General features: G+C 40.9%; 1 protein-coding gene across 5 annotated transcripts in view; it reads left to right on the forward strand.

Moving 5' to 3' along the window:
• The window catches only part of MIB2 (MIB E3 ubiquitin protein ligase 2), a 156,136-nt gene that overhangs the window by 76,408 nt on the left and 66,399 nt on the right, over window positions 1-13,329 (forward strand). For all 5 annotated transcript variants that reach the window (XM_040325820.1, XM_040325819.1, XM_040325823.1 and 2 more), the window contains exon 5: window positions 10,662-10,768. In XM_040325820.1, coding sequence (XP_040181754.1) covers window positions 10,662-10,768 — 107 coding nt within the window. The remainder of the gene's footprint in view (window positions 1-10,661; window positions 10,769-13,329) is intronic.

Genomic DNA, 13,329 nt, shown 5'->3' on the forward strand with positions numbered 1-13,329 from the left:
ACAAACACTGCCTCAAGGAACACCTTCAGATGGCCACAGAACACTCTATTTAGTTCACATGTTTATTCACTGAAAGATTTGCTAAACTTATTCCTAAAGCCGAACTCTGTGCTCCCACTGTATGGGTTAACTGCTCATTTTGGTCTAGGGGTTCAGAGGGCCAAGATATACTCACCTAATCCACCAATCCTCCCAGCGCAACAGCAGTCCCTTCGGCCCCTGCCCCCCCATGGTCCAGTGGTTTTGTGCAGTTGATTGTTCCTGGCATCATCACTCCCATAGACCAGCTCTGGATGTTAGGCCATCAGGAACAGTCCACCTCTGAAGGTGGGGAAACACCATTTTCCAGAGGATTGAAGGATTGGGCGAGTATAGGAGCTGTGTTCACGCCTAGACAAAACGAACAGTTAACACATAGAGTGCGGGCACAGCCCCATTGTATGGGGAAAAAAACGTTCTGCCTGGAGGGCTTTAAAATCTCAACCCACCAAACACAGTTCAGATTTTGAGCAGATGTAACGGGTTTAATTAGCTGTATGGGGACTATAACAGAAATATCTATCTCTTTTCTTGCATTCCCAGTGCGGTTCACTTGTCACTACCATTATTACAAGTGCCACTATCTAGGTTTGATTTTAGATTAATTTAACGATTAACATGTCATTACAAAAAAATGCATAAATATTTACATGGAAGCAGTCACTATAAGTTACCAGTGCGCTCCTTGTTTTTTAACAATATCTACAGTGTTGTGGAAGCCCTCAAACTTTTCATACAAAAAAGCAACTTTAATAAAGTCAATTCATCGTCATCCCAGATGGTAATTTTTGGCTTTACTGTAGATGACTTTGGCACTGGATATTTCATAGTGGGATACGGAGGGTCCAAATGTGATTACTTTTAGTGCGTTGGTGGCTGCCTTCTAATTTAGAAGGGCTCTCGGGGCAATCCTGGGGAATCAAATTGAAAAATCAAAGCTATGGTAATGGTAAATACAAAAATAATACAGTGTGGGTGTGTTTTGTGCAATTACTCTGTGGGCACCATCCCTTTATATAAATTGGACCATAGAATGTGCCAACCAGAGAGAACAAACACATATGTATAAAATCCGTAACCTCTTCATTATACAATTAAAAAACAAAATTTGCTACAGATTCTTAAAATGTAACCATCTTTAGATTAATTGTGGCTGAGATTCATTAGAAACAATGTGGTATATGGAACAATCCCTTGTATGGTGTTTAGGATCAATGCGTTTCACAATTAAATCGCTTTTTCAGGATCTACACCTTTTGCATATACATTAGATGGTCCATTCTACAAAATAAATACAACTCATTAATCTACATAAAAATTCTTACAATATAGAACACAAAAATCAACTTACAAAAAAATACATGTCATGCCATATCATCAGAAACATGGAAACAAAAAAAACCATCTCGTTAAAAATGGGATGAGTCCCAAACTGCGGGGTGACGGAAAGATGCAAATATAGATCAACCCATACGCACAAAATAGGAAAAACATAATAAAAAAAGGGGACATATGCACAATATCTATTGCCTACCTCAAATGGTTATTTCCATACTAGAAGACAGATTGCCTTGAGAGCCAACAGATGGTTTTACAGGAGGATAGAGGGGAAGCAAAACCCTGATAATTCAAACTTTAAAGTAAAGTTACTAAATCTGAATTATAACCAGGCATAATAAGAAGTATTGGGCATGCCTACCCCAATATAATAATGTACAAAAGTGTAACAAAAATCTGCCCACATTACCTAATGAGCTCCATTATGTTGAATATACAGCTGTAAATACCCTGTAATACAATTGAAAAGTCTACAATATCATCAAACCTACATCTAGTGGGCAGAGAATAAAATGAATATGTATAGGCTTACCACACATGAATGTCCAAGAAACCACGCAGCAGATAATCCAAGACTACACAGTATGTGCAGCCTATGGGACTAAAATGACAATACCAACAGAAAAAGAAAATTCAAGCTCTCATCTGTTGCACACTTGCAATATAAATTATCACTCAACCAAACCTTCCAAAGAAGTCATAAACATACCGTCAGCCCACAAGAGGAACTGCAAGATCGTCTGTAGCATAGCAATGTGCACTGTGTTCTGTGTATCTACAATCCTTTTTAATGGGCCGGTAACATCAGTGTCTCTGAACACCCCCATGGCCACACCCTTATTCCAAGCAATATGCTCAGACCTATGGCTGGCCGATCCCCATTTTAACCACATCACATCTAGCAAAACCACTGGAAGTGACTTCATACTTATTCAATCTCACACTGTGGATGGAAATGTATTCTTCCTAATTCCATAAAACGCAACCCAATAGTCCATGATGTTTGCAAAATGGCGAGTCACTGGGCTTACCAGATATCCATTTCTGTTGTGATTTATGATTTCGAATGCTGCCAAAACTTGCGTTTGATATTACCTTTGTAGCACCCTTCTAGTTCAGAGTAGGCTGCTAGGAAAATTTAGTTTGTAAACAGTGGAGCAGAGGTTGATTGCTATGGGCTACTCAGTGTCTCACAGACTGCTGTTCCGCTATTCCTCTGTCTTCCATAGTGTGAAATGTGTCGACCTACCTGCATTTCCCCTGCCCGTACTCATCCGGTGCTTTTAATCCGAAGATTCTCTGTTCCATGACTGCGCACCAGTGCACAAAGCAAGGTCCGTAAAGACATGGATGAGCGAGTTTGGGGTGGAGGAACTTGACTGGCCTGCACAGAGTCCTGACCTCAACCCAAAGAAATTACACTTTGCTACAATGTAAATTAGTGAGTGTACAGCTTGTATAACAGTGTAGATTTTCTGTAGCCTCAAAATAACTAAACGCATAGCCATTAATGTCTAAACTGCTGGCAACAAAAATGAGTACACTCTTAAGTGAAAATGTCCAAATTGGACCTAAATAGCCATTTTCCCTCCCCGGTGGCATGTGACTTGTTAGTGTTACAAAGTCTCAGGTGTGTTACATTTGGTGGTATCGCTCTCACTCAAACTGGTTACTAGAAGTTCAACATGGCACCTCAGCATGTGTGGAGACAACTGGATGAGGAGTACAAAGACAAGTGTGTCTTGCCTACAGTCAAGCATGGTGGTGGGAGTGTCATGGTCTGGGGCTGCATGAGTGATGCCGACACTGGGGAGCTACAGTTCATTGAGAGAACCATGAATGCCAACATGTACTGTGACATACTGAAGCAGAGCATGATCCCCTCCCTACGGAGACTGGGCCGCAGGGCAGTATTCCCACATGATAACGACCCCAAACACACCTCCAAAATGACCACTGCCTTGCTAAAGAAGCTGAGGATAAAGGTGATGGACTGGCCAAGCATGTCTCCAGGCCTAAACCCTATTGAGCATCTGTGGGGCATCCTCAAACGGAAGGTGGAGTAGCGCAAGGTCTCTAACATCCACCAGCTCCATAAAGTTGTCATGGAGGAGTGGAAGAGGACTTCAGTGGCAACCTGTGAAGCTCTGGTGAACTCCATGCCCAAGAGGGTTAAGGCAGTGCTGGAAAATAATGGTGGCCACACAAAATATTGACACTTTGGGCCCAATTCGGACATTTTCACTTGGGGGCATACTCATTTTTTTTTTTGCCAGCGGTTTAGACATTAATGGCTGTGTGTTGAGTTACAGTTGTGCTCATAAGTTTACATACCCTGGCAGAATTTATGATTTATCTGCCATTTTTCAGAGAATATGAATGATGATGCAAAAACTTTTCTTTCACCCATGGTTAGTGTTTGGCTGAAGCCATTTATTATCAATCAACTGTGTTTACTCTTTTAAATCATAATGGCAACAGAAACTACCCAAATGACCTTGATCAAAAGTTTACATACCCTGGTGATTTTGGTGCCTGATAACATGCACACACGTTGACACAAAGGAGTTTGAATGGCTTTTAAAGGTAACCATCCTCACCTGTGATCTGTTTGCTTGTTAGTGTGTGTGTATAAAAGGTCAATGAGTTTCTGGACTCCTGACAGACCCTTGCATCTTTCATCCAGTGCTGCACTGACATTTCTGGATTCTGAATCATGGGGAAAGCAAAAGAATTGTCAAAGGATCTGCGGGAAAAGGTAGTTGCCCTTTAGCAAGTCCTCTGCTGCCCACATTTGCCCATTTACTGAATAATGGCATCAATGGTGTGCGGTCATGAGAATCACTTCTCTTGTCACTGATGTAACTACAATGATCCGTCAACGTACACTATTGGCAGCGTTATTCTGATACACAGCCTCCTGGGCTGTGTGCGTGTGTGCGAAGTGAGAGGTGTACAGATTGGCAAGTGGACATATTTAGGCGGCAAAGAACTTTCTAAGAAGCAAGTAAGTGTAGAAGGGACCAAAAGAGTGTGGAGGGTGTTTATAGGTAACGTTTTAATTTTGGATGCAAAAGTGGAATTACTCTTTAAGTTTTATACTTTTTTTACATTGTGGGTATGCATTTCCAGGGGTGGGCAAACTACAGTCCTCCTGCTGTTGTGCAACTGTATGTCCCATGGGCCTTGGAAGACTGACCATAACTAGCATGACTCACAGAGTCAGAGGTTCAGCTACTGAGCTTTGTAAAACCATTTTTTTCCAACAGAGCAGCTTAGATTATCATGTGAAAGTAGCCTGCTGACTGTAAATGGACAAACAAGAAATATTAAAACGCAGAGTTTCCTGTTTGACTGACTAAAAAAAAAAAAATCATTTTTTAACGCTGAACATATTAAAGAGATTACATATGAACACACAACACGTTCCTTTTAAAATATAGGGAATGCTGTTTGCTTGGAGTTCATCTTTAATTGTACTGTCAGACATGGCTTGAGGCCAGTGGGTAAGCTGAGGACCATTCATCTGTTGCTAATGTATTGATTTTCATTGTGCTGTGCTTGGAACTATAAGGATTAAGCTGGCTGGTAATACTGCTTTTCAGAATTACAGATGACTTCCTGAGCTCTGGTGATGTGCCCATTTCTGTGCAGTCATTGGTCACACTAGAAATCAGAGGTGATTAGTGTGACAGCCAAACCAGGTTACCACCTGCATGGCGTGTTACTGCTGCCACTACAGACAGCCAATCACTTCACAGATATCACTGTGGGATGGAGAGAATCTTGGCTGCACATCAAATCCTACGGCTGAAATTCACAGCACTAGTGGAGCTAATGAAAGAGCAACACTCCAGAAGTCAGTTAATTGTATTAATGTGGTGTGATCATTCTTCCTGGAAGGGCCATCATTCACAGATGACAGGCTTGGTGGACCCTGTCTCTTCATTTTCAGTTCAGGTGGCAAAGCAAATAAACTCATATTGCAGTACCCTGCAGGAATTGCCTAATATATTTAACAAACTGTCAATGCAAACTTGCTTTTAAAGTTATACGTTTGGGAACTGTCAGTCTCTTATTACATAGCAAGTTACAGACCAGGGGCCAAATATAGCCAGCAGCAAAGTGTCTGGACATCTGATGTACTCATGCTTGTTTGAGTTGATGATTTGGCAAGTAGTAAAGAACAGTCAGGATCACAGCGTTTGCTGCTTCAAAAACAAATCTGCAGTGGCAGCTTTATTATTTCTGTCTGCTCTTGACTTGCACACTGACCCTAACTGTATATAATGCTAACTTGACTGGTCAATTATAAACAATTGCCACAGATGAACACCAACCATGAGGAGGCCATTTGGAAATTCCAATTTTAATATGACCCTTGGTGATAACAGAAATAGGAGACTTCTGCTTTCATATTGTCATATATACCTGGTCTGAGGCCAACTTGACAAGGAGGCTTCCCTCTGCGGCTGAGCGCCAAGCACTCCTGGAGGTGAGAACAGTGAGTGCAGGGCTCAAAGAAGCACGGGTGCCTACTCGGGATGTTTTTACAACCTCTCCTGAACAATTTAATTTGACAGATAATAAGCCACCTTTAAAACGTCCATTTAGCCACATTTACAAGCTGCGTTTAGCAGCGTTCGCATTTAGAAGCGTTTCTAAAAAAAATAATTAAATAGCAAAAAAATAAAAACGCCCGTAATCGAAACGTGGGTTACTGCGTTTAGACTCGCTTGCCGCTCGAAATGCCTCTAAAAAATTTTTTTGTTTTCCAAAAAAAGCCTCTAGACTCAACTGCCTAGAAACGACTATAAAGGACCCTGTGTACATGTACTGATAAGATAACATGACAAGAGACATGAGGGAGTTCAGGAGCAGTTGAAAAAAAAATGTCCAACTGCTCCTAAACGTCCATGTACATGAGGCCTTAGTAGCTCTACTGGAGGTTGCTTGCAGCGGAGTCCGCTGGATAGCTGTCAGCTGGTCTATCAGGACTGATGGCAGAACTTCTGTTGCCTTTGGAGATGCAGCAGTACCAAGGCAGTGGCCACAAGCAGGATAGCACTGGAGGTAGAAGCCTGGTTAGACTGGCAGGGCCAGGCTGAAGAGGCATAGTCGCGAAAGAAGCCAAGGTCATACACAGAGAGGCAAGCCAGAGAGGGCTGAAGCATGGTTATGAACAGTAGCTAAGGTCATACACAGGAATCGGGTGGAGCAGGCAGAAAAGTAGTCGGGTAACATGCCAGAGTCATACACGGTAAGGCAGGAGAAGCAAAGTCGGGGTCAAAAACAGGCAGCAGGAAAGTCCAGAGACGAGCCAGGTTGGTAACAGGGGGTCCAAGGAATGCAGGATACACAGGAGCAAGGAGTACTGGTATCTGAGGAACATCCAGCAAATTGAGTGCAGCCACTGTCCTTTTATAGGGCATTTGGTACCAGTCTTGGCAGCAGGGGTGTTTGAACATGCACCAGTGCGAATGTTTACGCCAACACATGCATTCATGTGTATGTGCACATTTCTGTGCAAACGAGCATGGCCATGTATAGTATTGGCAACTATGCCAGGTTTTTTCTTTAACAAATGCCCATTTTTGTTCTGCTGTCGTCTTCTTAGCACATGCTAATATTTGTTCTAAATAGTTCCCTGACACGTATTGATTTCCACATTCTATTTCAGTAATTTCAAGCCTGCTTCTATTAATCTGAGTGATCTTGAAGTTTTTAAACTTGCTTTGTGAAAAATTCCACATATCCTACTGTATTCACTATGGCCTGTGAACATGTGCTGCTGTGTAACACGTTGCACAGAGCCTTCTGAACTACAGATGTGCTGAGAGGAGCCATTTCAAGAGGCGGAATCAATACAGGAATCAAGCTCATCTCTGTTTTTCCCCAGTCAGCCATTAGCAAGGTGACATCACTTCACATTCACTGTCTGCGTTGTCCACCCTTAACCACCAACTTGTTTGGCTGGTCTTATAGTTAGGAAAGTTTAGCTTCCGGGCCCTCCCCTCCACCCCCAGTTATCCAAAACCAAAAAAATTGTTTTTACCGGAGTTCTATTTAAAAAAATTAGGCTGTGGCTTTGCCCTTTCTTCCTGAAGACCATTTGGAAATCAGTGATTACACATACCATTTATTTTTTAAACTACTGTACAACACTTTTCTAGTTATAAATCTGCATGTACAGATCTTACCAGTAGAGGGAGACATGCTTCTAAATGAAGGAAATAAGAAATGTTGCCAAACTGCACTATGAACTCAATATGTTTCCTGCAGGTATCTAGAAAAAAAATATTGTAATGTTTGGCAACCAATCTGTTCTTAAATGTATCTAGTCCCATCTACCACCATATACCTGGAAGACCTGGATGTCCTGTTTGTTGCAGTTTGTAAGTGATACATTTTGTCCTTCACTAATTGCCATGTTGTGAAATAAACAGCAAAGACATCCCAGAGCTTATTAACTTTGCTTGGCAAAGGATAATCTACTGTAAAAGCTGTAAATGGGCAGTGCTGAGCGTGACCTGTAGGGATCTTTCTGTTTAGGAGTAGGGGTGAGCTTTATTTTCAGGTCGAACATTGGCTGGTCGCCGAATAGCGAACAATTTGGGGTGTTCGCGGCAAATTCGAAAGCCGCGAAACACCCTTTAAAAGACTATGGGAGAAATAAAAAGTGATAATTTTAAAGGTTGATATGCAAGTTATTGTCATAAAAAGTGTTTGGGGATCTGCGTCCTGCCCCAGGGGACATGGACTTTTATTGTTTCACTTTAAGCATTATTAAAATCACTGCTCCCGAAAAAAAAACGTCAGTTTTTAAAACTTTTGTTGCATTGATACATGTCCCCTGGGGCAGGACCCGGGTTCCCAAACACTTTTTATGACAATAACTTGCATATTAACCTTTAAAATTAGCACTTTTGATTTTTCGGGTTAGTGTCCCATAGGCTTTAACGGTGTTCACGTGTTTGAACTAATTTTTTTCCTATTCGCTGCGAACCGAACCGGGGGGTGTTCGGCTCATCCCTATTTAGGAGAAACTGTTCAAAATCACAGCACCAATTGCAATTCACACATCTCCATGATAGCTGCAGTGTAGATGAGACAAAAGGAGTTCAGGCTTGTTGATGACGGAGAGAAGGAGGCAATGGCAGGAGGTCGGCCATTCCATGCACAATGATAATACAGTCAGAGGAGCTGTAACGTGTACAAGCACTTGTAGTTTCTTTTGCAATTTGATGCATCTGACTTTATTATAATGTGTTTTTTTATTGATTAAATGCACAAATATAAAGCTGAAACTTGGCCATATATGAAGGGTGTACATGATTTGCAATGGTGGGTGTTCTCACCCTCTGCATGTTCCAATCACTTTTTTTGCATTCCTTATAGAGCTGCACTATTTTGGATAAAATGAGACTCACAATTTTTTTGCTTAGAATAAAGATCCCAATTCTCACGGCGTAACATACGGAAATTTTTTTTATTGAAGTGTATTTTTTCCCCAAAAATTGCATTCAAAAGACCGCTGCAACAACTATCATTTTCTCTAGGGTCTCTGTGAAATATAGAAAACCAAAGGGTGAAATTAGCGCACAAAAATTATAAATGATGAATGATAACAAACTCCCCCCTCAAAATTGCAAGCTGAACACTGACAGGACAATCACAAGATCCAAAAAGGTGCAAAATATATAAGGAAATAGTGCAGCGCAATATTATAATAAAAATTTGCAGTAACAAAAGTAATTTAAACGATTGCAAATTGCTGATAAAAATATATATAAATGCAAAAAAGTCCAAAATGTGAAAAATTCCAAAGGAACAGTGTGACAAACACTCCAAATCTTCACCGGTGACTTTTACTTCAAATAAAGTGATCCTTCCACCGTTAAGAATGGCTACTCTCACCTTAGGGTATGGACCCCTGTTTTACCAGGCAGTCATACCAGCAGAAATCAAATAACAGATTGGTGCGATGTGTTAATGGCAGACTTATTAAACTCAGCAGCATTAGGATCGTAGACAAGAGAAAAAACTGATCTAAGTGCTCTCTGTTTTAAAACCAGCTTGGATTTATTAAAAAGACATATACAGGCTACTCGCATTAGCCCGAATGAAAAACGTCAGAAAGTAATACACACAGCGTGTGTTTTCACAAAGATGGCAGCGAGCGACTTCAGTCTCCTTTCCCCGTATGCGTTACGTTGTAGCAACTTCCTTCCGCCCCGCTGGGGAAGTTGCTACAACGTAACGCGTACGGGAATGAAGATTTGGAGTGTTTGTCGCACTGTTCCTTTGGAATTTTTCACATTTTGGACTTTTTTGCATTTATATATTATTATCAGTAATTTGCAATCGTTTAAATTACTTTTGTTACTGCACATTTTTATTATAATATTGCGCTTCACTATTTCCTTCTATATCTCTGCTAAATATATATACAATGTTTGGAGGCTCCAAGTAATTCTCTGCAAAAAGTACTGGTTTTAACTTGTAAGCAGCAAGTGTCAAAAAAGGTTTATTCTTTAATTGGTTAAACTGACCTCCTTTACAGACAGAAGTTCATCCCTTTGATCTTAAAGAACTATATGTTACACAATGTTTCTCTTTATCCATTTTGTGAGAAACTTGGCAGGCTGCCTGTTTTGTTTTTTTTTTAGCTTTTTTGTTGGCTTGAGCAGAGAGTTCTCTCCACTGAATCCAGGAAATGTTTTTTTTTAAGATTGTAAGGGGGGTAGAATCTCGATTCTTTAACGATTAATCATGCAGCTCTAATACCTTATATCAAATAAATGCCATCATGGAGATTTTGAACCTCTTGTAATATGCGCAGCAAACCCAGGAACTTGGGGATCTTGCCACCAGAGTTACTGACTGGTGTGGTGGTTTAACTCTAGAGCATAACCCAGTATTCATTTTTTTTGTTGTGTATTAATCCCTTAACTATAGGGCTGTGTTGTTTAATGCTATTATGCTTCCTTATTTTTAATAAAGCTTACTGTTTTATGCTGTTTTATTTTAAGAAAACCTGTGAGGACAGCTATTGCATGTCTCGGCAGGGTCTTCCACCCAGCTCTGGAAGTTGCTTGATTGTGCTAGTTCCAACCATTTAGGTTGTACTAGGATGTGTCTTTCACACAACTTACACCCCTTCATAGCGTAGTGCAACTGCAGCTCTGGATAAAAGTCACTTAGACTGGTAACATCCATCCTGACAGGTTTTCTTTAAAATTGTTAATACCCTGACATCTTGTTTTGTTTTTTTTCCTCTGCAGGGTCTCATTGACGCCTCGCCAAGGCTTACCACGCTTGGTGCTTAAAGGAATCTTCCAGGGTGCCAAAGTGGTGCGAGGACCTGACTGGGAATGGGGGAACCAAGATGGTAAATGGTCATATCTAATAGCTTGCAGAGCCTTTAGACTGCAATAAAGGCAAAACTCATTCATGTTTTATTTATTTTTTCTCCTAAGTGGATTTGTTACCCTAATAGAACCCTAATTAATAATACTGATTAATGTGAAAGTTTGTCAGCACGGTTAGTCAGAGGTTAGCACTGTTGTCTTGCAGTGTTGGGGCTCTGGGTTAGGGACACTTTCTCCTGGAGGACCTTAAATTAGTGTTCACAGGATGGATATTAGTCAGCCAGAATTTTTTTATAAATGGGTCACCAAAGGATGCCTCCACGTTTCTCCATGACAGTTTGCTGTGTTTATGACCCATGTAGGTAATCCGTTTCTCCCATGTTCCAATGAAGGACACAATCTGATTGATTGGAACCTACACAGTTTTCTTGATCTTTTCAGTTTGTGTGCCTTTGTTATCCCTTTCTTTTCTTTCCACTATGGCATAGGAGTGGTAATAGACTTTTTCCACTAACAATGACCAATCGTCCAAAAATGTCCAACTTTTTGAAAAATCTGTGTATTCCACTGCAAATACTTATGCATTCAAGTACTTCCTATTTCTGTGTTTAAACTTTGCACCCCAAGATTGTAGCAGTGGCGTGTTAATCACTCACATCGCTTGTTATTGTTGTGCATCATGTGCTAAGGCTTAAAGTATATGGGAATGCATTACATCACAAGTACAGAGTTGTACATGAAATAGTAATAATAAAGTACCATAATTGTATAGATTTTTATAAAAATATAAACATTTAATACCTCTTTTTTTTAGCTTTATATGGAACAAACGTGACTATAAGACTTTCATATGGTTCCTCTTCCACACAAAGTGGGTGTGTCTATGTGCTAAGGCCCCTTTCAGACGGACGGCAGTTTTGCCGCAATTAAAAGCATGTACATTTTCAGTGAAATTCAAGGCTTTGGGCACTGCGATTAGCTGCATTTGTACATTGCGATTACGTGCAGTTACATGCAGCCGCGTTAAGCTGCGGTAGTCATTTCCATAGCAACCCTTTTTATTTTTTTTGATTATGATGTGCTTCCTGTTGTTTTTTTTTTTTTTTTTTCTCATGCTGCTATCAGCAGTTGACACAAAAGACTGCGATTACCTGCTTTTAAGTGCATATAGCTGTGCTAAATCGCACCTGGATGCATTCAATTCTATTTTTTCTATTCGCACCAAACCGCATGCAACGAAATCGCAGCTAAACGTTGTGTGTGAATGGGGCCATAGGAAAGCATTGTGTGCTTTTAGCTGCGGTAGAAAACTAGAAAATCTGCAGCTAAAAGCACCATTCTATCCGTCCGTGTGAAAGGGCCCTAAGGGAACGGGCATTTATAGCATCATACCGAGAGTGTAATATTGATGTAAACGATAACAAAGGGAAGACATTTGTCAGATACATGGCATTTGCTGCCGGTCATTGGGGTATTTTCATCTCTTGGCCCATCTGTACATTGCGGTTCCCCCGGCGGTGAGTGGCAATGACCCCATGAGAATCTCCCTGCCAATTGTATATTAAACAATTGCCTTGCTCACACTGAAATTCCATCACAGCAATAAGGAAAAGATCATTCCTTTGGGTGCTGCTCCTGATCTCTGTGTTCTTGCGGCTATCATTGTCGCATTATTGCACACCCAGCCACACGTAACTCCTCCCACTCCAGAACTCTGTTAGTATCAGCAGCTACTCCTTTAACAGGGAGGCTCCATCTCTGAGCCACTGTCAATCAAAACTGCAGGGCTGGCGTGGGTAGCCATTGAACCACCTACATAATGTACAGGCAATACTGTGCATCAACATGGCAACCTGTATCTCCATAGAGGACTTGGGGAGACGTAAACTGGCCAAGGCAGCATGAATATGCTTGCGTGCTTGTCATGGTCAGAATAAAAAACACAGAAGGGGAACTGGCAGGATCACCGGGTAAATTTGATGAATTTAAAAACTACCATCTAGATTTAACGTAAACAAAGTGCATCACATTCCATCTATTTTAATTCCATTCATCCTGTAAAAGGCAAAACTACAACCTCAGTTTGAAGACTGGTACTGTATTCCCATGCTACCAATACATGGCCCCTATGGCTAGCATAAAATCAGTCGATTCCTCCATCCACACTAAACAGCATGGGTGGAGGAATGTCCACTGTCAGTTTTTCTATTTAGGCACCTGCAGCATTTGTGGCTGCCTGAATACAATGGTCTTGCCAAACAGTGCATCTAATATGATGCGGTTACTGTTCATTATATAAATTTCCACCTTGCTGAGTTGATATTTTTATTGACTTTTGTTGAGCTGGAAGGTGCCTGCAGGCAAACCCAGGACTTTAATTTTAGCTGATTCAGCAGAATTTAGAGCACCTTCGGACAGCTTTCAATGTAGGGAGGGAATGCTTCCTTGACCCCATCAAGTGTCATCTTCCCCAGAAAAATCCCTGTTTTGATTAATTTTGCCATTATTAAATGCCATTTCTAGTTAGAAGGGCATTATTTCCTTATTAATAGATTTATATTCTGGAGGTAAATGAAGGCCA

The sequence above is a fragment of the Rana temporaria genome, chromosome 10 (assembly GCF_905171775.1).
Source record: "Rana temporaria chromosome 10, aRanTem1.1, whole genome shotgun sequence".
In the NCBI taxonomy this organism is placed as follows: Eukaryota; Metazoa; Chordata; class Amphibia; order Anura; family Ranidae; genus Rana; species Rana temporaria.